The sequence below is a fragment of the Passer domesticus genome, chromosome 6 (genome assembly GCF_036417665.1).
Source record: "Passer domesticus isolate bPasDom1 chromosome 6, bPasDom1.hap1, whole genome shotgun sequence".
Classification (NCBI taxonomy): domain Eukaryota; kingdom Metazoa; phylum Chordata; class Aves; order Passeriformes; family Passeridae; genus Passer; species Passer domesticus.
In genome coordinates, this window is record NC_087479.1 from 6,700,057 (window position 1) to 6,724,421 (window position 24,365).

Consider the following 24,365-nt stretch of genomic DNA (forward strand, 5'->3'; position numbering starts at 1 on the left):
CATGGAGACATCATCTGCCAGGCTGTGGGAGGAGAGAGGGAATTTTGGTCACTGTGGTTGGTGTGAGAGGTCCCATTGACTGGGGAAAGTTTCTGATGGATGAATCCAAGTCTGAGGGCTGCTGCCAGTTCTGCCTGCCCTAATCCCCACTACCCTGCTAGGCACAAATTCCCTGAAATACCTGCAAGGAGGATTCAGCAGCTTCTCTGGTGGAAACATCTGTGGAAGACTGTTGGAACCCAGGTTATTGAGAATTTCAGACTTTCTGTGCTGTCAGGCTCTGACCCCCCAAGAGAACACTGCATTGACCTGAGGCTGAGGAGAAGCTTCCAAAATGGAATGACAGAGCTGGGATTGTGGGTGTGGAGTTTGAATTAGAAGTGTGTGATCTCACATGGTGTAAAACTTAGAGTTTAAGGTTTCAGAATATAATAATAAATATATAAAGCAAGATGGAGGTTTTAGGGCAGATGCTGATCCTTCTTCTCCATTTCTTCTCCATGGGTTTGGGTGGTTTTGTGTAATTGGATGAAAAAGTCCATATTGCAAGCCACAAGTAATTAGTTATTGAGTTAAAAGTAAAAATAATTTGTCTTTTCTTAATTAGACAGTTGATCCTTAAAAATCTTTTTAAAGAGAAAGATACAGCTCAATTTTTAGTTTGTTAGAGTGAAGTGCTGTAGAATTCACCGTTTGTGAAACTGTAATATAGATAAGAACTAATAAACATCTAAATCCAAACAAGAAATACCATCTCACACACTTAATCCCAACCCTAACAAAAAAACCCCAAAAACTCAGAAGAAGACTCCCCTGCACAGCTCAGGTAGGGGAGTTTTGGGTGATATCTGTGTACAGTGTTAGGGAAGCTTTACTAAGGGTTAAAAAAAAGGGTCACCAAAAGTTGTTAAGCTTTGGAACAGGCTGCCCAGAGAAATGATTGTGTTCAAAAAACTCATGGAAGTGTTCAAAAAACTCATGGATATGGTTTAGGGATGGAAATGGTGGTTGATGCTGTGTTGGTGGTTGTATTTGATAATCTTTGTCATCATTAACCCTTTTTCAGCATTAATGGTTCTATGAAATTCTCCCTTCTTGGCTTGCTGGGTAGCACAGAAGGGCAGCTGCAGCAGCACCAGGCTTCTGTATTTCCCAGCACAGGAAGACTCCTAAAAGGCTTTTTGCTGCACCTCCAGTTGCTCTTGTCAGCCCAAGAAAGCAAAGCTGGAAAACTCAGGCACGTGTCTGAGCGTTTCTGACCTTCCCCAGCTGCCTGCCTCTATCCATCTGTTTGACACATCCTTTAAAGTTAGGATGTGTCAAAGTTAGTGCCTTGGAGCATGACTTTGCATTTGCTGCTCCAGGTAATTTATCTTGGGGGTTTTTTTTTGCCTGGGTTCAGGGATAGGGTCCATTAGCCAGCAGAGCTCCGTGCTCCTAAGGCTGGGCTGCATCTGCTGCCCAAGCACCATCTGGGTTCCTGCACAGCACGGGGAGACAGGAATCCTTCTGGGCTGTCAGCTGCCTTGGATTGCCTGTCCCCTTGCCTGTCAGCCCCACGGAATGTAAAATCATGGTGTCTTTGCTCTCTCTTTAGTCTGCAGTTGTGGCAGTTGTATTTTCTGGAAAAATCCCTTCCCCAGGATTTCTCTCCTGGGAAGCTGAGAAGCTTCAGAGAAAAAGGAAAACAATATTATCTCATTTGCTTCTCCTGTGTTTTGCTGGCTTGGAGTGTGGTTGTAGCTTGTTTATTCAACAGGTGATTGCTTCAGTGGTTTCATGTGAATTGTTTTGACTTAATGACCAATCAGGGTCAAGCTGTGTTGAGATTCTGGATGGAGTCATGAGTTTTTCATTAGTATCTTTTTAGCTTTCTGTCTGTATACTTTCTGTATTCTTTAGTATAGTTTAGTTTAGTATTCTTTAATATAATATAGATAATAAAATAATAAATTAGCCTTCTGAGAACATGGAGTGAGATTCATCATTCCTTACTTCATTTGGGAGATACAAGATGCAGTAATCCTGTCCTTTCCCATCCTTACATGTGTCACTTCTCAGTGCTCTTCTGCCACCCTTCAGTTTCTACATGTCAGAAAACTTGGCTCCATTTAGGCAGAGGAGCTGGTTTTGAGCCCCTCTCTCCCTTTAGATTTCAGCAGTCACTTACCTTGATTGAGGAACACAGGCAGGGCTGTGCCTTCCCTGGGTGAGTTACTCGTTTTTCCTTTGTGTGCCTGTCTGGGTGGCCTTTGCCATGTAAAAAGAGGCTTGTCCTTACACTGGAGAAATCACATTTATTTTCTAATAGTGATCTGTACTGCAGTGCAAAAATCTGTCTGTTTTCATGGCATTCAGCAAATGGAGAGAGGGGAGTGTGAAGGTTCATCAGCCTTGAATTGCCTCTGTCCTTCTGGGGATTTACGTCAGAGGCTGATCTCTGGGGTTAAAATGTTGGCCCCATGGCACAGCTGGTGGGAGAAAATGGAGGAAAAGAGCTTTTTGCAACAAGTAGCAGGGAGAGAGAGAGTAATTTATTGAGAGGGTAATTTTACAATGTTCCTTCCTATTGAGAATGTAGATGCACTTTCTGCTTGGACAATGCAAACCACAAATGACTGATGCTAAACCTGTCTCCCCTCTGGTGTTCACTCTGATTAAGATCCCTTAAGAATCAAAGGAGATCCAAGTTATTTCCTGGAAATAACTCTAAATATATATATATATATACACACACATATATACATATATATATACATGCACACACACACACATATATATAGATAATATATATAAAAATATAAATATTATATCTATATATCTGTATATAAATATATAAAATACATTTTATATAATATAAATATCTTATATTTATATATTATATAAATATACTATATTATATTATTATCTTTAATGTATAATATATTATATATATTTTTATATATGTAATATAATATATATATGTGTAGAAGTTCTGCTCTACCTGAAGAGTGAGTTAGGAACATATATTGGAAATAAGCAAATTGCTCACATTTTTGTCTGACAATAAAATAATTACCTCAAACCCCCAGCAGTTGTTGTCTTGCAAAGATCCTGAGCATCAACATGAATCACAGACAGGGGTCGATATGGTGAGAATTACTGGAGGATTTTGCTTTCTTTTTTCTTCCCCCCCTCCTTGTTTTTGAGTAATTCTAATCACAGCCTCATCCGAGCCTGGGCTGTAATAAAGAGTTCCAGCCAGGCTGAAACTGATAGCCTGTCATTTATTTTAATATACCAGCAGCACCATCTGTGCTTGAGGCTTTATCAAGTGTGAGTGAAGCCAAGAGGCTCTCCAGCCTGAGTCCTTTTTGGGGCTGTTTTTCCCAAATCCCCCTTTCCCCTCTGAGCACTCAGGCATGTGAATGGACTGGCTTTGCAGGAGTGGCTGCTCACCCTCCTGTTCTTGTCCCTGTTTGTTTAGCAGTGTCACATGCTGTGCCACTGTCACTGTCCCCCTGGGCTGGATGTGCTGCTGCTCCCCTCAGAGCAGCTTAGGGCTGCCCATGCCAAGGTGATCCAGAGGCTGCTCCAGGGTCCCTGCCAGGGGCACAGCCCAGGGAGCCACCCCTGGCACGTGTGGCATCCTGGTGACCCTCCTGTGCCTTTGTGTGTGTGCCAGTTATTGCAGCATTTCCTTCTGCACACTTTGGGACAAGCCTGACACCTGCAGAGGATTTCCAAGACCCCTCAATGGCTTTGGTGTGTGCTCTGGTTTAGGAGTGAGGAGAGCTCTCAGTGTCTGCCCTTCCAGTCCCACCAGAAGCTGTTTCTTCCTGGGAGTGAGGGAGTTTCTTTGCCGTGCTCAATCCTGGCTTTCCTTACAACTACCCATAAGAAAATTCAGGAAAATTATAAGGTAGGGTTCAGTATAAATGTCCTGTCAGGAAAATAACTTCCTTGTGGGTTTTGCAATTTTCTGCTAAATACAATTTAATTTTCTGGTTCAGTCTCTTTTGATTTTTTGCTTTTAAGGAGTGTTGGGTAGAGGGTAAAGTATCGTGTTAGACCTGGTGAGTATCCTGAGGGAAGCAGTGCTTTCTGGTTTTATCTGCTCTCCCATAGCCAGAACATGTTCCTCTGTGTGCTGTTTCACCTCTCCAGTCACAGTTCCCAGTGACTCCATGGTGGGTCCACCCTGCTCCAGTGCAGTTGGATGGACTTTTCCAACCTAAACAATCCTGTGATTCTTTCATTGCAGTCTGGAGCAGGAGAGGCAGGGAGTTAATTTAACTTTGGGTAGACAGAGGCAGCCAGGAGCATGTTTTGCTAAGGCCTTAATGGAGCAGACAAAGTCAGAATCAGCTGACAAAACTCAGCATTGCTCTGGTGAACGCTCTGATCCCACAGCCTTGGAGCTGCAGAGGGATCTGTGATCTTCTCTGGCACCATCAGTGGCTCCTTGTGTGTGATTTCAGCCTTTGCCTCCTGGCAAGCTCAGAGCAAGAGCCACAGTGGTTGTTTGGGCCGGCTGAATGTCTCAAGCCCTGCCAGATCACCCCTGGCAGCACCAAGCAGACAGAAATGCCTTCGGGGCAGTGCAGGGCTTGGGGTGCAGCTCCAGGAGTCCTTCCCAAGGCACTGCAGGGGATTCTGGCCCCAGGGGTGTCCCTGGAGCTGTGGCTGCAGCTGGTGGCAGCTCCTGGGACAGTGCAAGGACATGGCCTGGCACAGACAGTGGGAACTGATGGTCTTAGAGGTCTTTCCCAACCTGCTGGTTCTGTGAGATGCTGCAGCACCATCCCTCCAAAGCAGAGCAGGCAGCCCCCAGCTGGAGTCAGCTGCAGGAGGAAAAGCACATTCAGTGGCACTAATTAACAGCAGCAGTGATTACTTATTAAGCTGTGGTTAGTCACTTCTGTGTGGGCTCTGACGATGAATATGAGGGTTTAAAAACAGTGGGATTTTCCATTTTTTAATATAATCTGAATGTTCTTCAAGCTGCTGCCAGCAGTTCCCCTGGATATATTACACAGTGTGGGTGGCAGGAGAGTTCCCCTGTCCTCATCTCCCTGGGATGAGCCAGGAGAGGTCTGCAGCCACCTGGATTGCTCCTGGGGGTGCTGGAGTCTCCTCTGATGGCCTGACAACTCAGGTGTTTCCCTCCTCTGCTCTCTAGTTTGATTGGATATTATGAAAATATTCATTAACCATGGTATTGTCCAGCACTGGCACAGCTGCCCAGGGAAAGGGTGATGTCCCTATCCCTGGAGGGATTTAAAAGATGTGGATGTGGCACCTGGGGACATGGGTTAGTGGTGGCTTGGCAGTGCTGGTTGAACTTGATGATGGCTTTTCCAAACAATCCAATAGTTCTATGGTTCTAAAAGCAGATTTCACTACAGGGCTCCCAGGTGATGAGTGTTGGACCCATCCTGCCCTGTCCCCAGCCCTGAGCAGGGATGCAGAGATGTTCTCCACCTAAGATGTTCCCCACAGTCCCTCTGAGCTTGGGATGGGTGGGTGTTAATGCTCAGGGTAAATACATGGGGAAAATGGGGCTTATTTATGCCTGGGTAAGTAGGAAAGCCTTGGTACCGTTTCTGAAATTCTGGAGAAAATCCAAGGGACAGTCAAGTTCCGGGGGAAATTTAGGCTGAGAGTTGTTTTTGTTGTTAGTCCTGTAACCACAAGAGAGTGAATTTGAATGGCAAACTGGGGACTTGTGGCAAAAAGGAGAAATTAAAGCAAAGCCTCTGCTCCAAATCCTTATGAGAGAAAAGGGAGGATGATAAAGTAGGAGCACTGGCCTGGAGGGATGTGGAGGATAAAGAACAGAGAAAAATAACAACCAGCATTTTAAAATCTCTGAATACTCTGTGCCATTCTGCCCCTCTGTGCATCTGGAAAGGAACACAGCAGAGATGGGAAGAGAGTATGAGGAAGAAGGAGGATAACCAAGAGGATAAATTAACATGGATAACCAGAGGAGAGATGGGATTCTGTGCAAGGAGTGACTGCAGAGATCTTGTCCAGAGCCCCAGAATGCCAGGGGAGGGTGTGCAAGGGGAGTGTTGCTGTGTGCTGGCCTGTGACATTCACATTCTCTGGAAAAATCCCTTCTCCCAGGATTCTTCTCCTGGGAAGCTGAGAAGCCTTAGAGAAAAGGAAAACAATTCTTATCTCATTTTCTTCGCCTCTGTTGTGCTCATGTGGAATGTGTTTGGAGATTGTTTACCCACAGGTGATTGTTTCTTTGGTTTCTGCTGTGAATTGTTTTGGCTCATTGGCCAATCAGTGCCAAGCTCTGTCAAGACTCTGGAAAGAGTCACCAATTCTCATTATTATCTTTTTAGCATTCTGTAGGTATCCTTTCTGTGTTCTTTAGTATAGTATAGTATTCTCTAATATAACATAGTATCATAAAATAATAAATTATCCTTCTGAGAACATGGAGTCAGATTCATCATTCCTCCCTGCCACGGGGATCCCTGCAAATACAACACTGTCCCCATCCACAAACTTTTCCTGGAAAAATGTTCTTGGTCACTGCCAGCCTCACTGAGCCAGCCTGACCTTTGCTCTGGCCCAAACTGCCTCATCTCATCACAGCCAGAGCTGCTTTTTCATCTGGGTCCTGGAGGAAATCACTTCCCCACCCTGTGCCTGGGTCCTGGTGTTCACAGATGGGACAGTTCAGTGCTCTGGGGGGGCTCATTCTTTCAGCTCCTTTTGGGCAGACACTGACTCTTCTTTGCCTGTTTGTAGAGCATTTATCACGTGTGTGTGTGATCTCAGGTGGCTTTTCAGCGCTGACAACAACAGCAATTAGTAACAAGAAATTCAGTCTCTCCCTCCTGTATTACATTCTGCTCATTAAATGTTCACAGTTGCTGGGACAAAAATCTGCATTGAAGCCTGCAGAAGTGGAAGCTGTGAGCCCTGGGTCAGCAGTGAATTGGTGCAGGCAGGAGAGGGAGGAAGGGCAGTGTCAGCTCTGTTTGCCTTTCTCTGGGAGCATCTGCCTTCAGAGATGGGATGTGGGGCTCAGCTGATCCAGTGCATCCTTAACTTCCCTTCCTTGGCACGAGGTTCCCCCTGCAGTCCTTAACCACATGCTGGGGACAGAAAACCCAAAACCTGTCTGGTTTTGCAGACTGGCAGGGAGCTGTGACTCAGGAAGGGAAGGGATCTTCCAAAGCACTTTCAAATTCACCAGGTGAACTCACCAGCTTTCATGTCTTTAAACAATTTCACAACACAAAACTAACCAATATTTTGTTCCTCACACAAAACACCAATTTTGTCAGATTATGCCTTTTTCTGACCCAGAGATGGAGCAACTGAGAGGCATTTTAAAAACTTTTATTCCGTTTTCAGTCTCATGTGAAGGGTGTGACAATACAGATGTTATAAATCATGCCATTGCAAACAGAAGCTACCTATTTCCTAATTACAATACATTATAAGTGTTTCTTGGCCTATCAGCTTTAGCCACACCATGCTGTAAATGCTTTAAAGCCAGTCATCTAAAATTACCCCTCCTGGGTCCTACTACAATGCATCTTTCATAGTTCTGTTTCTCTAAAGTATCCAGTCTTACTTGCAAGGCCATCCTTTGACACTTGTTTCTAGTTCCATTTCTCTCCCAACAATATCTGTCCTAGTCCATTTCTAAGTCAGCATTTCTTATCTCAAAGTTTACATACAAATACATACTATGTAAGCCTTCTGTCAGACTTGAAGAATTTTCTACAAATCCATTTCCCACAACCAGGCTCCACATAAAAAGCACTTTTATACTGAAATCAGAGATGTGACCTTGTCAATAATTTAACTGAGGGACCAAAGACAGGCAGCTGAGTGCAGATTTCAGTGGAAGTCTGTGTCATCCCCTTCCCTGGATGAAAACTTTGCCTGTTTTCTTTTGTGGTCAGGCTGCCCTGCTGTTGCTGTTGGGCTGAGTTAATTTCCCTCCTGCATGATTTTATCTCAGGCCTTCAAGGCAGAAAAGCTGGTGCAATGGCACAGAAAGTCATTGCATTTCCAGCAAGGCACCAGGTTTGCTCTGCTCAGCTTCCCTGGGTCCTGTTTGCTGTTCCCAGATACCAAATGGAATTTTTCCTGAACGCTTAAATTACCTGTGGATTCCCAAAGTTGGTTATGGGTCCAACAGCTCACATGGAAATGTGTGGGTTGTTGCTCCTTTGGTTTTGGTGGATCTGTTTGTCTCTTTGAAATGGACTTTAAAAATGAGACCTCAGCTCCTGTATCCCTCTGGGTTCAAGGGGACAAATAGCATTTCTCAGTCTGGGGAGATTGATAAATCAGGATGTTGTGAAGAACTGGTTTGAGTCAACAGTTCTTTGGGTCTGTCAGTCAAATCTGTACCTGGGTTATTCAGTTATTGCCCAAATCTGTCAACTGATTTACAGTATTACAGGGTGAGGCCAGTAAACTGCTTCTCATCTTTAGGACTAAATTTCAGAAGTGCTCTGTAGTTTCATTGTTTTCTGTACCTACAAAGAATTTCAGATTTCAGAGGTTTTGTTTGTGCTGTGGAAAAGGCAGCTTTCCCCCTGGGAATTCCCTGTGCAGAATATTTGCAGTTAAAAACAAAAAAATTGCAGCTACTTCTTTAGAAGACTAAGGAGAGATTTTGACAACGCCAACCTCTTTCCTTGCTAATATTTGTTAGTCTTGCAGCTAAAATAAGAGCAGTTCACTTGTGAATCACAGACTCCCATCTTGTTTCACCCCCTACCATGGGCAGGGACACATTCCAGACCGGGTTACTCCAAGCCCCATCCAAGCTGGATTTAACATTCCAGGAGTGGGGCAGCCACAGCTTCTCTGGGCAAGCTCCACCAGAGCCTCACCACCCTCAGCATCAGGAATTTCTACCTGACATCTAATCTAAATACCTCCTTTAAAACCACAGTGCAATCAGGTCACTACAAAAAAAAAAGAGTTGCAGAATTTGCTTTCCTAGAGGTCTGAGACCACCCTTGCCAAGCCAACAGAAAATTTTCTGGCCCATTTGGTGGTCTTTGGAAAGCAAGCAGGACCAAGTGGCCCTCAGATCAGTTTTAGATCATAAACATTTGCTGCTGCTTTGTAGGCAGATTGGCCTCTGAGGCTTTGTCCAGATAATGTTGTGAAGGTTCTCTTGCATCAAATTGTTTCTTCATTATTTGAACAGATGATGGCAGCAAAATCAGGAGTTCACTCAGAGATACTCAAAATATCTTCTTAGAGCCACATCACATCACTGTCCTAATCAGAGAGTGGGCTCTGACCTGTTCCAATCAGGGTAATGCCTTTTCAGGGTAAGCAAATGGTTACTGATTATCTTAATCTGCTTGGAGAAACTCCAGATTTATTCATTTCCGAGTGGAAGGAGTGGGATGGGAGGATGCCACAGCTCTGGGTGTGTGTTTGGGATGTATTGCGTTACACAGGCTGGAAGCACACAGGAGCAGTGCTCTGTGCCATGTGTGGAATAAATGGGAAGTGTGGAGAGCAGAGGATCTGAGGATAAATCAGCTCTTCATTGCAGGGCTGTGCAGAGCTTGTCTGGGAGGTGATGGTGATTTCATAAAGTTCAGTGGGTGGCAGCAAACGTCACCAAGATTTTGGGATATTAATTTGTCTGCAAATCCTCACAAATAACTGTTGATAGGTGCTGCAGAGAAAAGAGAGGTTTTGCTTCATAGCAGTCCCTGGAACAGCCTCTCCACTGCAAACAAACTTCATTTGTGAGGACCTAGGTTGGAGGTACAAGACCAGAGGGATGTGGAGATAGAACTAGTGCTTAGTTATGGGGATTTTTGATGGAATTTTGAATGAGTTAGAGACAGGACCTCTGAGTCTTTAGATGATGCGATTTATTTTTCTTATCTTCTACACAGGCAGGAAGGGAGAGTTCTGCTCACATCTTCACTGCATGGCTCAGAAGGTCACAAGACCCTTAGTTACAATCCTTTTCAGGATTTATTCACCAATAAAACACTGCCAACAGGTTATTTATGTTTTGGACCCAATCCTTAAGTATTTTTTCGTATGGACTCATGTTACAGTGTAAGCTTTCTTAGCCAATCCTGTTATGACACACAAACTTACAGTGCTGCATTCTAAACTCCTTGTTTACCTTTGTAACTACTTCTATTTTTTCTGTATCTTAAACTCTAAACTTTCCTCCACTTAACGTGTCTCTGCTTTAAACTCTAAATCCACATTCTCACTTCTAGCACCCATGTTTGGAAGCCTCTTCCAAGGTCTCAAATCAAATCCTGTGTTTAACTCTAAGCGTTGGCTTCCAGGCCCAAAGTTCTGAGAATTCCCTGCATTTCAGATTCCAACACTTAGTTTGGTGTTTACCCTCCCAAGCCACCTCTCTCAGGGTGGATAAAATCTGAAGGTGAAGCAGGAGCTGCAGACTCCAGGTGATGTCCAGGCACTGCTCCAGTTGCTGCTGAGCCCTGCCAGTGCAGTTTGGCACCATCAGCCCCATGAAACCAGCTTTGCTTGTCTGGGGTTGAATTTGGCCTTGTGCTCTTTTGAAAAGCAGATCAAAAGAGGTCCTGCCATAACCCACACCTTGAATCTGCCCATCTAGCCAGTTATCAAATTGCTCCTCTTCTTCAAAGCACTTCCCTTCAGAGTTTTTTTGAAGTGTTTGAAATCAGCCAGTTTTCCCCATGCAAGCTAAAAATGGAGCTGCCTTCTCCACCTTTTATCTGCCCAAACAGACAGTAGCTCCTTGTATTTGTAGCTCCTTCATTGGGATAGACCAGTGTATGTCACATTCTGCCTCCTGCAAGAATTTTTGTCTGTCAAACTTGCTTTCTCCTCAGCCAGCACAGGCTCAGTGAAACCATTTTGTTTGATTGCCATCGTCAGGTCTCTGGGTCATTATTACTGAGAAATACCCATGGAATTACTGCTGTGCTGAAGATATTTGCAGGTTTTCCCTCTGTTTTCTTTGCTGGCTTTGGGTCTCCATTCGGCCGTAAATAAATTCAGCTCTGATCATCTTGGTGGCCTCCTCTGGACCCACGCCAGCAGGTCAGTGTCCCTCCTGTGCTGGACACCCCAGAGCTGGGTACATCCTGTTATTGGTTTCTCCGGGTCTGGATTGAAGGCATGTGAGACAGTAATTAATGTTTGGACTCAGGTGTTTATTATTTCTTATCAGTAAAACATGAGTGTGGCAGCAAGGCACAAAATGGCCAACAATCTCTTGTTACAAGGTCTTTTAAGACTAAACTATCCAATTAAGAACTGACACCTGGATTATTTCCCATTTTAACCCAATAATTGATCCCACAGAGCTGCAATGCAGACTTTTCTGCCCAATTACAAAATGCCACCCAAACCCCTGAAGAAGAAGGAAGAAGAAGCATGAAGAAGAAATCTAGGACAACACCCTGTGCCCTCCATCTTGCTCCCATCCACAACATACTAAAAATCCCAAAACCTCAATTTCTCACCAAGTGATACACCTGCACTACTCTCTATTTCACACTTTCGTGGATTCCAGTCTATCTTGAAGTCTAGGAAACTTTCTCCATGAATGAGGGTCAGAATCAGTGCTCCCCTGGGGGCCAGGACACCCCAGAGCAGACAGAGAAATATTCCCAGTGCCCTGGGAATATTTCCACATCCTGTCAGTGCTGTCAGCTCTGGATTCCCAGCCAGAAGATGAAGATGCTTGTTTATATTAGAGAACTGTTGTGAGTGCAATTAATAAAGCTGCAAAGCTGAAAAGTAGTTGAAGAGCTAAATATCATTATATAATGAGACCTCCTTCCCAGTAAATGATGTGAAAAATGATTTCTTGCAAAGAATAACAAATTGCCGTGGCTTTTTACCCTAATTGTAGATGCTTGATTCTAATTTGTTGTTTGTCATTTCCATGTAAATGAAGAGTTTTAGCTATAATTACTGCATTTATGGCAAACAAGATACTATCATTTTCCAATGCTCACGAAGCACTGGCATGTTTAGAAATAGAAGAAATGAATAATTATCCCCCTTGTGCAGCTCCAGGGAGGGGTCTACAAGTCATAGTATCCAAACAGGTCTTGCACAAAGGCAGCTGATGCCATTGAACCTCTTCTGCATTTGGGGAGCCAACTCAGAGACATGAAGTGACTTTCCCAGAGCACTCAGCAGTGCTCCAGGTGCCCAGATCCCTCTGGACAGCATCTTCTTGTCATCACTCTCACAACACAAAAGACAGCAGAGCCATTGTTTTGGTTGGCACTGAATTTCCAGTTCAGAGAAGCTGTGGCTGCCCCATCCCTGGCAGTGTTCCAGGAGCAACCTGGGGTAGTGGAACTTCCTGGGGTGGAACAGGGTGCTTAAAATAATGACATCCTAAAGAATATTTGTTTCCAAAAAATCCCATTTTACTGTGATTTAGTATTTGTACTGTCTTAGCTCCCAGCACATCCCACCCAGATGGAGGTGTTACAGCATGGGCTCTTAAACTGTGAAGGAAGAGGCTCTTCCTTCTTTCCAAGGGAAAGAAACACAAGAGACCTGCTAGATATGATCTGTTACATCTTTAATATTCCCATAACAAGCATGGAAAATAGACTTAAGAGATCAATTTACTTGCCCACAGTTACACAAGAAGTCAGGGACAGGTGTCAGGAACTTTAAGGCTCCATTTGGTGTTTGATCACAAGAGAATCACAGTGGGAATTGTTGCTCAGTTCTGGATGCAGGAGGGATGTGGGATGGGACTTGTCCTGTTAGCAGACATAAGCATGTTCATTTTCCTTTTGTGACTGACACTGGACAATGCTGCTCTTCACAAGGATTTGCAGGAAAATGAATCTCTGTGATAATCAGATCTTATTTTTAGCATCTAATCGATGCTCAGGGCTTTGTGGTTTAATTAGTGGAATAATTGTTGGCTGAAAACACAGTCTAATACCTGTTTTTTCCTTCAAAGGTCAATTCCATCATTTTTGTTTCCAACCATTTAGTCCTTTATTGATCTTTATGTCATTTCATGGGGAGTGCTGCATCTTGACAGATGAAATAAAGGCCAAAACTTGAAATAAGAAAAATATATCCTTTTTCTTAAACACAAAAATGGAAAATCCCCTATTTCAGCCCTTGCTGCTGGCAAATCCTTCATACAGTGTCCCCAGCAAATAGGATTCTGAAAATTACTTTTGTTCTTTATGGAAGGGAAAAAAGCAAACCAAGAATCTTTTCCGAGCCTGATTAATATCAGACATAAACTGAAGCACAAAAATAAATTTTGCAGTGTAGCTGCTGATCCTTTAAAGTAGGTAAGGCCATGAGCTCTGCCATGAGGTCAGGAAGATCTCTGTGGTTTGCATTTAGAGAGGGCTCAATGAGAAATGCCCTCTCCTCTCAGTATAGGGGAGTGTCACGTGGCTTCAGCTGAAGATTTGGAAGGTATTTAATCAAAATTGATGCCTTAAGTTTTGGCTTTCATATATTTCAGATTCTGTACTGCCTTAGTGTGTGACTCTGAACTTCATATGGAGTGTTAGCAAGTTCTCCTGACAGTTCAGTCAGACAAAACAATCCTTTTCCAGCCCCAGAACCAAGGACACCATTGCAGCTTCAGCCCCAAAAAGTGCAAACAACAGAGAATTGAGGAGAGCAAACTGGGAGGATGGGACTGCACAACCTGGAGCTGTAATTGGACAATTAACCCCAATATGGAAATGGACCAGAACTTATAAAAGTGTGAAAACTCACGACTTGGGGTCGCAGAGCCACAGCTGGGCTCTTGCACTGCCCAAGGTGAATCCTTTGAGGGCCTTTAATAAACACCTCCTATACTCCTTTATTCCTCTGCCCAGCCTCTCTTCCAGGCAGACTCTCAAGGCATCACCATTTTGCTGCTGTCCTCCAGCTGAACTGAGGTGCTGTTGGAGCACAGGGAAGTATGAGGTGCTCTCCACCTGCAGCTGCTCCACCTTTTCCACGCCTCCCCTCACTGCAACCTATCATTTAGTTTTGGTTTGCAAAAATCTATCCTGTCTTTGCCAGAATGTGCTCAGTCTTATACCTGACTATGGGAGCGGCTGCTGGGTTATGGAGCAGAAAACAGGCTTGGAGAAAAATGGGCTTTAAAAGATAGCACAGGACCAAATTCCATCTTGGGCTTTTTTTCCTGTAAAGTTACAGGGTCAAACCCTCCAGCCACCCCTCAAAACCAGCAGTGATTTTAGGGGGACTTGGTGCCAGGAATAGCTAAAATACAGGGGCAGAGATGCCCGCAGTGCCTGTGCAGCTCAGCTCTGGTGGCTGGGATGGGATGGTGCAGATTTCCCCGTGGATTCCGAGCAGCTCCATGCCCTGTTTCACCTGCTGGTTCCCTCTGATCCCCAGGGGACGTGGGCAGAGTGACAGCACAACACGGAGCCTGCTGGCAGGAGGAAGGATTTCTCTTCCAGGGCCACATCCTCAGCTGCTGCAGTGTCATTTCCTGTACAAATCAGGAAATTAAGGATCTAAGGATCTGCAGACTGAAGTTCGCAGTGCACCTCGAAGCTTCTCCAAAAATCAGCCAGTAGGGCTGAGATTGTGGAATCTCAGAGTGGCTGGGACTGGAAGGGACCTCGAAGACCCTCTCTGTTCACAGCCCTCTGCAGGGTGGTGGCCAGGGACACCTTCCAGCAGCCCTGTCCAACCTGGCCTTGAGTGCCCTGGCTGGGGAAGGGTAATGCTTCCCCTCAAGGCAATGCCCTGTAACTCTGCACAAGCCGTGGCAATCATTAAATATGTTGGATTTATATTCTGTTGTAGTCTAGTTCTTGATAACTTTACCAAATTTTAACTGTTTGGACCAAGATTTTTCCATGGTGCTTGTCCCAGACTTTTTAAGAAAACTGACTGAGGTTCACCTGCTGCAGTGGATGAATGACAGGAAGAATAAACCATTAATTGATTTTTTACTGGAGACCTCTGAGGAAAAAAAAAATAATTGTACAGCAAAGTTTTAGAATTGAGAGTGCAGGGATCAGAAGAAATCTGGAAGAGGTGTATCAGGGCTCTGGAAAAGCCTGGGAGCATTTTTTCATAGAACCTGCCTCTTCAGCTGCTGCTTCTAGGTAGTTCCATTTGGGTAGGGATATGTAAATAAACAGCACAAAAATGCCACCTTAAAAAAGGTTGTTAAAGCTTCAGAGTCAAGGCCCATGAGTAAAGAAAGATTTCTCATCTTCAGCAGGATACAGCTTTGATGAGGAGCCTGCAGGGAGAGCTCAGAGCCCCCTCAAGGGGCTCCAGGAGAGCTGGAGAGGGACTTCAGACATGGGCATGAAGTGACAGGACACAGGGAATAGCTTCAAACTGCCAGGGGGATGGGTTAGATGGGATCTTGGGAAGGAATTCTTGGCTGTGAGGGGTGGATCTGGCACAGGTTCTGTGCCCAGAGAAGCTGTGGCTGCTCCATCCCTGGAGGTGTCCAAGGCCAGGCTGGAGGGGGTTTGGAGCAATCTGGGATAGTGGAAGGTGTGGGGGTGGAATAAGCCTGTCTTTAAGGTCCCTGTAACCCAGACCAGCCTGTGTTCCTCTGAAAGCTGGTGAATATAAACACTTTCAGCACACAAGAAGCCCATGAGCTGGGGCAGGGTGGGTTCTCACTGCTGGCAGCTCCCTGTGCTGCTCCAGGAGCTGTGCCAGGGCAGAGAGAGGCAGGAGCTGATCCCACGTGTGCTCCAGCAGAGGTGTTGCCATTTCCATAAACAAAGTTTGCATTTCCTCTCCCAGAGCAGACACAGCTTTTGAACACAGTGTGATCAGTAAATATTTAATCATACAACAAACAGTGACAGCCAGTTCACAGCAGCATCCTACTGATGCCTTTTTGGATAACGGGAGGTTTTGTACCTTGCCTTGCTTTTAACAACTTGTGCCTGCCTGGGGCCACTGAGGGAGAAACAAACAGTGTGCAGATGTAAAAATGTGTTTTGAAGACCCCACAGAAGAAATGAGTTCACAGAGAAATGCCAAGGCACAAGTACCTTTGCCAGCCTCAGCAAGGGGCTACTCACTGTGGGCAGATAAAGTGGAAAACAGCTTAAAAAGTGCAAGGGAAAAGGAAAGGGAGGAACCAGACCTAATGCCATGGGGAAAGGAGTGTCAAAAGGTCAGGGAAGGAGTTGGGAAGCCAAATTTAGTTCCTGCTTTCTGGATGAGTGTGCTGAGTTGTCTCCCCATGTCCGTTTCTTTTCCAAGAGATTTGGGCAGGTTGAGGCAGGCTTGGGGTGCAACCAGGCTTGGGTTGCAGCTGGCCAGGCAGGGAAAAGGGGGTGGATGGTGCAGGTCAGGGAGCAGACAGTGCCACGGTGGCTGTTAAAGTTCACTGGGTTAATTCAAAGTTCACCCAAGCAAAATTTTTATCTGAGAACATAAATGGTAATTGTCGGTTTGACATTTGTTTGATTATCCAGCTGTTCAAGTCTTCTCCTGTTGGGCAATTCATGCATCAGCATTCCCATCAGGTAGGTGTAGTTGTTCTGGAATTAAAAATATGCTGCCTTCCAGGCAGATGCCATTTTCTTTATTATTTATTTGTGCTAGTAAGTAAATTGAAAATTGTGCTTTTTTAAGGGAAAGGAGCAGATGCACCCTTGTGCCATTAAGTTGTCAGAGCTGAGCAGATGAAGCACGAAGCATTTCTGCAAAATTGTTCTCACAAGTCTCATTTGGGGGAAAAAAAGTTCAACCTGCAAGAGAAAGGGATGAAATCTGTAATGGAACAGGACAGGTTGCTTGGTATATACAGACTGATTGAAAATAATCAATCTTTTCCTTATTTTCTGCACTTTAACCAGCTCTCCTTTGCTGAAAGAGTGCAGATTTGGAGTAGATATCAGGAAAAAAATCTTGACTGTGAGGGTGGTGAGGCCCTGGCACAGGGGGGCTCAGAGAAGCTGAAGATCCCCCATCCCTGGCAGAGCCAGATTATCACACTGGTCTGGGGGTTGTGGTGGAGATTTATTAAAAGGAGAGGTGATAGATGAACCTTCATCAGTGGCAGGATGGAGCTCTGGAATGAAGCTGCAATGCTGGGTTTGGAAACCAGGCAACATCTGCAGGGATGAGTGATAATGTGCCATGGAAAAACAGAATTGCTTTAACTGATGATTAAAAAAGAGGATATGATTAAAACAAGCTGATTAGATGAAACCAAAGTGACAAGACAAAGCAGCAGGGCATCCAAGAGGGGAGGGGGGAGACACAGCTGATGGCAGTGGGGCATGAATTATTGATTGAAATCTCCACCAGAAGTCTTTGCATTTTCTTATCTGGGAAGGGAGAGAATGAATGAGAAGTGAACAGAATTATTAAGCAGCTTTATCATTGCATTGGAGTGGATAATTAGGCAATTAGGATTACTAAAAGTTGGCAAAGCAAGAGGCCCTGAGGACTTGTGCTCCTGATTTCAGAGGAGGGTGGAGAGGGAAGCAGGGAAGAGCCTTTGGAGAGAGGTTTGTGGTGCCTTGTGGTGAGGGTGAAAGGCAGAGCCAGGCTCTGGCAGCCAGCCCCTGCAGCTGCCAGGACAGAGGGGGCACAGGAGACCTGGAAAATGAAAAAGAACTTGTCTGAGGATGGACAGTCCTTGGAGCAGCAGCAGGGAGGGAGATCAGGAGTGAAGGCTTCAACATAAAAGGGATCTGGACCCAAGTGAGTCCAGAGGAGACCACAGAGATGCCCTGAGGCTGGACACAGGCTGGGAGAGGTGGGGGTGTCCAGCCTGGAGAAGAGAAGGCTCTGGGGACACCTCAGAGCACTTTCTGATGTTGGGCATGCAGTGCCATGTGCCCTCAGGTGTCACTGCTGTCCCCTCTGAGCCTGCACCTGCCAGGAGCTGAGCTTCCACAGGGGCTTTGCTCACAGGGGATTGTGACTGTCCCTTTGGGCCAGGTCCCTCCCAAAAGGGCCAGGCAGACAGCACAGGCTGCTGCTTGCCTCTGCAAATGAACCCCACATTCTTCTCTTCTTTGAGAGCTTCTGAATAGCTGCTGCACGTTTGGAAGGGGAAAGCTGGGTGAAACTGCCTAAAAATAGCACCTTGCATCTGTGACTGAACTCATCCTGGGCTGCTCTGAGGCCAGGGCCAGACGTGTGTGCTCCTCCTCTGTGCTCCTCACTGGCTTAATTTTAAGCTATATGTTATTTAAAATCCATTTGCAGAGATGCAGACATTATATAAGTCACTGAGGAAATGTCAGATTATGTATGTAATTTGCTGAAGTGCTCCACACTCATCTTGCTTAGCTCCCCATGAAACCAAGGGATCAAAATTAAGCTGAGGCAGAGGGTTTGGACCAGTCACCATCCTGGAAGTGCTGTGGAAGATGAGCCAGCAATGCAGAGACTAGTCAGTAATTCACACCCAGAGACTCTTGGAATTTCTTCAGGCCATTCAGCAATCAGAGAAAGGAGGAATAAAGGGGATGATGAAAAATACATGAACTAGAGTATTTCTTACTAATTATTTGCTTGCCCTCATTGGCAAGTCACCTGGTGTTCTTGGAGAGTGCAGCATTTTCATGGGAGGGTGCCAGCCACAACGTTCCTCTCCCAAGATGAAGCCAGAATATTAATTATGGATTCTGTTGTGTAATTAGAGTCTGAAGCCCAGAATTAATTGATGGTAGCTGCTTAGCACAGATATCAGTCCTGCCTTGGAATAATGCTCTGTCTCCTACCCACACACAGATGGGTAAGTCACTGGAGCAGTGAGTGCTCAGTTTTGGTGACACAGGGGTCTGTGATCTCCTGCCAGGTGTCAGAACAGTGCATGGGTGACATGAGAAGAGTTTGTAATTCATGGTAACCCAGTGCTCCTTGACTTGTCCTGGCCCCAGCCTGACAGGGCTGGGACCCTGGCTGTGGCAGCTCCACACTCTCTGCTCCTTCCTGGTGCAATCCTGCCGGAGCACTGAAGGGTTCCTGACCTCCTGCCTGAACCTCATTGATTTGGGGCCATTATTTTCCTCTAGCAGAGGTCAGAGGCTGTGGCTGCATTAGAACATCCCCTGGAGAGGCACCTAGTCAGGGAGAATCACCTTGGGTTGTTTCTCCTGTGGCCTGGTTTGATTTCCAAGGGCACCTCACGGCAGAAAACAAGGCTGGGTTTAATAACAAACAAATGTGTAATAGCAAATAAAGATTTGTACTGTGGAGCTGGTGGGCCCCAGCGGGCCTGCTGCTGTTGTTTGGTGGAGCAGAGGGGAACAAAGCCAGCATCTGTGTTCATTAAAAATAGGTAATAGAATATTCTTAGCTCAGCCTCTGCCTTGGCAGAAATACTCTGGAGTTAATTGCTGCTGTTGTTCAGCTCAGGAAAGTGGGTCGGCTGTTGGTGAGATCACTGATCCCATGGAATTGTTGGGAGAGGTGTAAAAATAGGCTTTGTGCTCAGCTGGGGTTTGGGCCAGCTGAGCACTGCAGGTGTGGATGCTGTCCCCAGCCCTGTGGGTCTGTGTGGCTGAGCCACTGTCACCACTCCTGGCAGGGTCACACCTGGAAACCCAGCCCAGGGCAGCCAGGGGTTTCCTTCCTCTCTGGGATTCCACTGGGAATCCTGCCACTTTAAAGCTGAACTGGAAAACTGATCATCCTATATGGATTGATCAACGGCCTTTAACAAAGAAAAAAATGAATATCCTTAAAAGATTAGTAAAGGAACAGTTGCAGCAAAGTCACATCGCCCCTACAAATAGTGCCTGGAATTCACCAGTATTCGTCATCCACAAGAAGACATCAGACTCCTAGAAGTTACTTCATGACCTGAGGAAGATTAGTGAAGTGATTGAAGACATGGGACCTCTTCAACCTAGACGTCCTTCTTTATCAATGATCCCAAAACACTGGCCACTCGTTGTAATTAATTTAAAAGACTGTTTTTTCCATATCCCACTTCGTCCTGATGATGCTCCAAGATTTGCCTTTTCAGTTCCCATCATCAATCAGAGAACCATGCAGAGATATCACTGAAAATCATTGCCCCAAAGAGTGAAGAATTCACCTATAATTTGCCAATATTTTGTTGCACAGACTTTGTCTCCAGTTCGACAGAGCCTCAAGCTGCACCAAGGGAAATACAGGTTGGATATCAGCAAAAATTTTTTACAGGAAGGGTGATAAAGTTCTGGAATGTCTGCCTGGGGAGGTGGTGCAGTCACCATCCCTGGGTGTGTTTAACAAAGCCTGGATGTGGCACTGGGGGCCAGGGATGAGTTAAACTGTTGGGGCTGGGTTGGACTCGATGATTTTTAAGGATTTCCAGCCTTGTGATTCTGTGAATCCAGGGCATGCAGGCTTGGGCTGGCAGAGGAGGATTGTGGTGGCACCTTCATAAATTGAGTTTTGTATGGCTTAGCCTCTGCAGGCCAGGACTGATGGTGGGAAGAGCTGATAAAACAAGACCTCTTGTCTTCTTCCAGTGCTGTGTGCGTCCCTCCCCTGGGTAATTCATCTTTTTTCTCAGCTCCCCATCAGAGATAAGTGCACCTGTGCCTCTTCCACATGTGTTCACCTTTAGCTAATTTGGGATCCTTCTGTTTGGAAGGTGTTATGTTGCTAACACTTCAAAGGGAGCATTCAGATGGCTTTGAACTTGTGCTGTGTCTGAGACATAAAACAGCCATTTGCTGCTGGCCCTCCCGTGCCCCCTCCCCATCACAGAAAGGCTCCTTTCAGAAGGGTGCTCTCAGTGCTGCAGACACTGATATTGCTAATTCAGGCGTTGAAGGGATGTTTCATAACAAAGCAGGCTTGGAAATTGGGTCTAAATCCGTAAACTTTGTGTTACATTTGGGATTTAACATGCCCTGGAAGAAATATCCCTCAGAAGGACATTGCTGCATCCCAGAGTCCCCTGTGCCTTTAGCATTGTCCTCCTGGAGAGAGGAGAATCCTTGAAAAAACACAGTTGCTGAGCCCCCCAAAAACCCAATATTTAACTTTTTATTGCCTCTTACCTAAGAGCAGGAATTTGTTAAAATCCTGGTGGATCCTTGTGGGCATTTTGCCCTGCAGACACACCCAGTGTCTGTTAGTGATTCCTGCACCCCCTGCTCAGCCCTTGCAGCTCTTTGAGATCAGTGAATATTCCACCCCAAAGCACCTGCCATTACACAATTTTGATTCTCAGCTGTGATATTTCATATTTTATTTAGCTGTCAGGAGAGGAAAGTGGCAGTGCTGGCAGTATAAATCTGCTTGGGTTTGTCCTTCAGCCCCTCTAGTGCCATCCCAGCCCTCTGGAGGCTTCCCAGAGCAGGCAGTGGCTATTCCAGAAAATAAAAGGCAGTGAAAAATACATTTTTTAGCTGTTATTACAGGCTATACAAAATACAGGAAACATATCCACACAGAGGAGGCCAGTGGAGGGGATAACTGCACTGAAAGCTTTTCTCCTGGTCAGACACCCCGGTGTTTGTTTGAGAAGTGATGGTCAAAAATCCACAACCTGAAATACTGCTTTTTATTTGCCTTTTTAAATCACTCTGAAGATGGGAATTGCTCAGCCAAAGGTGAGATGCTTGCCTGCCAACTCACTCTGAGAGTTTCTTGTGTTGATTTGCTGCATTTGCTTTTTCTCATGAATGAGAAAAGAGGAAATCTAATGTTCAGCCTTATCAACTTGTCAATTTAATTGCTGTCTATTTTAATGTTATCACTATCACTTGTTACTAATTAATAGAAATAACATGATTGCAGCTTTTATTTTTCCTTATTTTTCAGTGAGAAGCTGGATGGAGAAGCTGAAAGATAAGGTAGGAGGCTCAGTCTTTCAGTTCTTTTCAAAGCAAAACCACTTTTACTTGCAGGAATAAATAAATTCTTGTCAGTGCAGTTCTTTATCTCTATACGGACCGTTGAGAAAGGGCTGAAAATTTTTTTCTGGGAGGCAGATGAACCAGATGCTGCTGGTATAGAGTGGTGTGAATCCACAAAACATCCCTGATGGGTTGGAACTAAGGGCAGGAGGGACAGAAGTGTTTGATTGATTTCTCTGCACCAGAAAATGACCTTGTCAGATAACCCAAGTTACTTTTTTTTTTTTATTTATTTCCCCTTAACTTATCCTAGAATAGTTTTGGTTGGAAAGGACCTTTGGGAGTCCATCTAGTCCAGCCCCTCTGCACTGAGCAGGGATATCTTCACCAGACCAGGTGTTTAGGACCCTGTCCAGCCTGACCTGGAATGTTTCCAGGAACCCCAGGGTAAAGAACTTAGTTCCACCCCTTTTTCTCTAAGTGCTGACTCAGTTCTGGATGCAAATCAAGAGGTTCTGGTGCTGCTCTCTGGTGAGAGGCTGGAAATCCCTGCAAGGAGAATGATCAAACACAGCAAAACTGCTAAACAAGGTCCCAGCCCCTGATCTTTCCTCCTGGCACCCCAGGGGCTGGTCCATGCAATCCAGAGCTGTGCCAGCCACAGGCTGTGGTGGCTTTTTGAGCTCTGCTGCCCCGGAGCAAATATTGACATTTCAGAATGGCTGTGAAGCCTTCCAAGTGTTGTGTTGCTGACAGCAGAGCCATGAAGCTGGAAATGAGGCGACAGCAAGAACATTTTGTGACTCAGCAGGCCTTGGAAATTCTTGAGGAGGGTCAGAGTCATAGGAACAAAAACCATCACAAGGAGTGGGAGTGATCTCTGGAATCCCATCCCTAAGCTTAGGCAGACTCGCCAGGCCAGCCCAGTGCCCCACACCAAATTTCAGCAGCACTTTTACCATCAGGGCAGAGCACAGAAACAGGGCCTGGGTCTCTGTTTGCCAGGACTGGGGGGTGGGAGGGGTTCAGGTGGTTCCTGCCCAGCCTTGCTGAGTTGCCTTTCTGCCTGCACTAGGAAGGAGACAAGTCCAGAGCAAGTCTAGAGTCTCCTTGGCCTGGGATTGATCTAGAGCAGATGCTGAAAGGACAGGGAGTGGTTTTCCCAGCCAAGGTAAAGAGGCTGGCTGTGTGCCTGGAGGGATTGCAGCATGCACAGGTCACTGCTCGTGCCAGCACGTGGCACAGCTCCAGCTTGGGGACAGCAGTGTCTTCTCCCTGAAGCTGTAGCTTGTCTTTCCTCTTGTCACCTTGTTGGCCACCTCTGTCCTGCCCTGTTGCAGAGGGGCTGCATGTTGCTGTCTCCAGCAGAGTCTGAACCTGGTGCAGGCAGACCCTGGGCTGTGTGGCAGTGCCCAGCACTGCTGTAGCTGAGGATCCACTCCAAAGGGAGACTCACTCCTGAGCCACCTCCCTGCTTTGGCATCTTTCGCCTGGCTCACATTTTTCCTTAGAAAAACCCACCAAAAAACACTCTCCCCCCACTCCCAACCAGTTGCTGGTGTCACAAATCACTTCCAAACAAACCTGTTCACCCTTCAAACCTGTTCACCCCATTCCCTCCTCCTCCTAACTGAGTTTATCAGCACCAGTCTGTGTGCCCCTCTCCTTTGCCCTATCCTCAGTTTTAGAATCCCTCCACTCAGAAGAGGATTCCAGCTCATCTCTGAGAGAAATGTCCTTCCCTGTCCCTCAGGTGGGGCTGTGGCACCAGGAGCACAGGGTCAGGGACAGATTTCTGTCTGGCCTCCTGCAGTCACTGTGCAAATGCTGCATTTGGTGGGGCAAAGAATGGACATGGAGTTCCTCTCAAGTTCTCTTGCTGTTATCTCAGAGCCCAGCAGGGCCAGGAAGGTCCTGAGCATGGACTGGGTGTATTAAAAGCATCCCTAAAGAAGCTACATTTTCCACATAAACGGGTGAAAATTTAGCTTTGGCCTGTGAAATGGGGTTTTCTATCAAGAAAGTGCAGAAGCCCTTAGAAGCTGGGCTGCATGACACACAAGGGCTGGATTTGCATCACCTCACAGGTTTTTGGGGTATAAAACATTGATCTGGGGGATGGGGGAAACCTGTAAAAGGCCATGGGCTGGTCAGCTGTGATAAAGGCTCACAGACAGGCTGAGGGGTTCATTGTGATTTCTGACATGGAAACTCAGCTGGGCAGCAGCTCAAAGCCATTTGCAGCCTCCCCTCACTGCCCATGCCAGCAGCAAAGTTCCAGAAATAGAAAACCCCACACTGCACTAATTAGGTCACCCAATTAAGGCACCTTAATTGCCTCAGAGAGACAGAGCCTTCAGCTGTGTCCTCACTAACCTGCTTTTTTGGGAGCTGGGCTCAGGCTGCAGCCCCTTCCCAGCAGCTGAGCTGAACAGGGCTGGGTGTTCTGGGAGGGGGTTCAGGGAGTCTGAACCATGCACATGAAGATCCCTCAAGCTTTGGGATCCACACAGAGGAGCTGTTACTGTTCAAAGCACTGAGTGGGATCTGGAGGGGCTTGGGGGAGCACACCAGCCCTCCTTGGCACTG

The 24,365-nt window shown here is 45.9% G+C and overlaps 1 protein-coding gene across 3 annotated transcripts in view; it reads left to right on the top strand.

The window, feature by feature from the left end:
* Window positions 1-24,365, top strand: part of ARMH4 (armadillo like helical domain containing 4) — a 56,798-nt gene that overhangs the window by 28,296 nt on the left and 4,137 nt on the right. For all 3 annotated transcript variants that reach the window (XM_064423009.1, XM_064423011.1, XM_064423010.1), the window contains exon 6: window positions 21,742-21,773. In XM_064423009.1, the coding sequence (XP_064279079.1) occupies window positions 21,742-21,773 (32 nt within the window). The remainder of the gene's footprint in view (window positions 1-21,741; window positions 21,774-24,365) is intronic.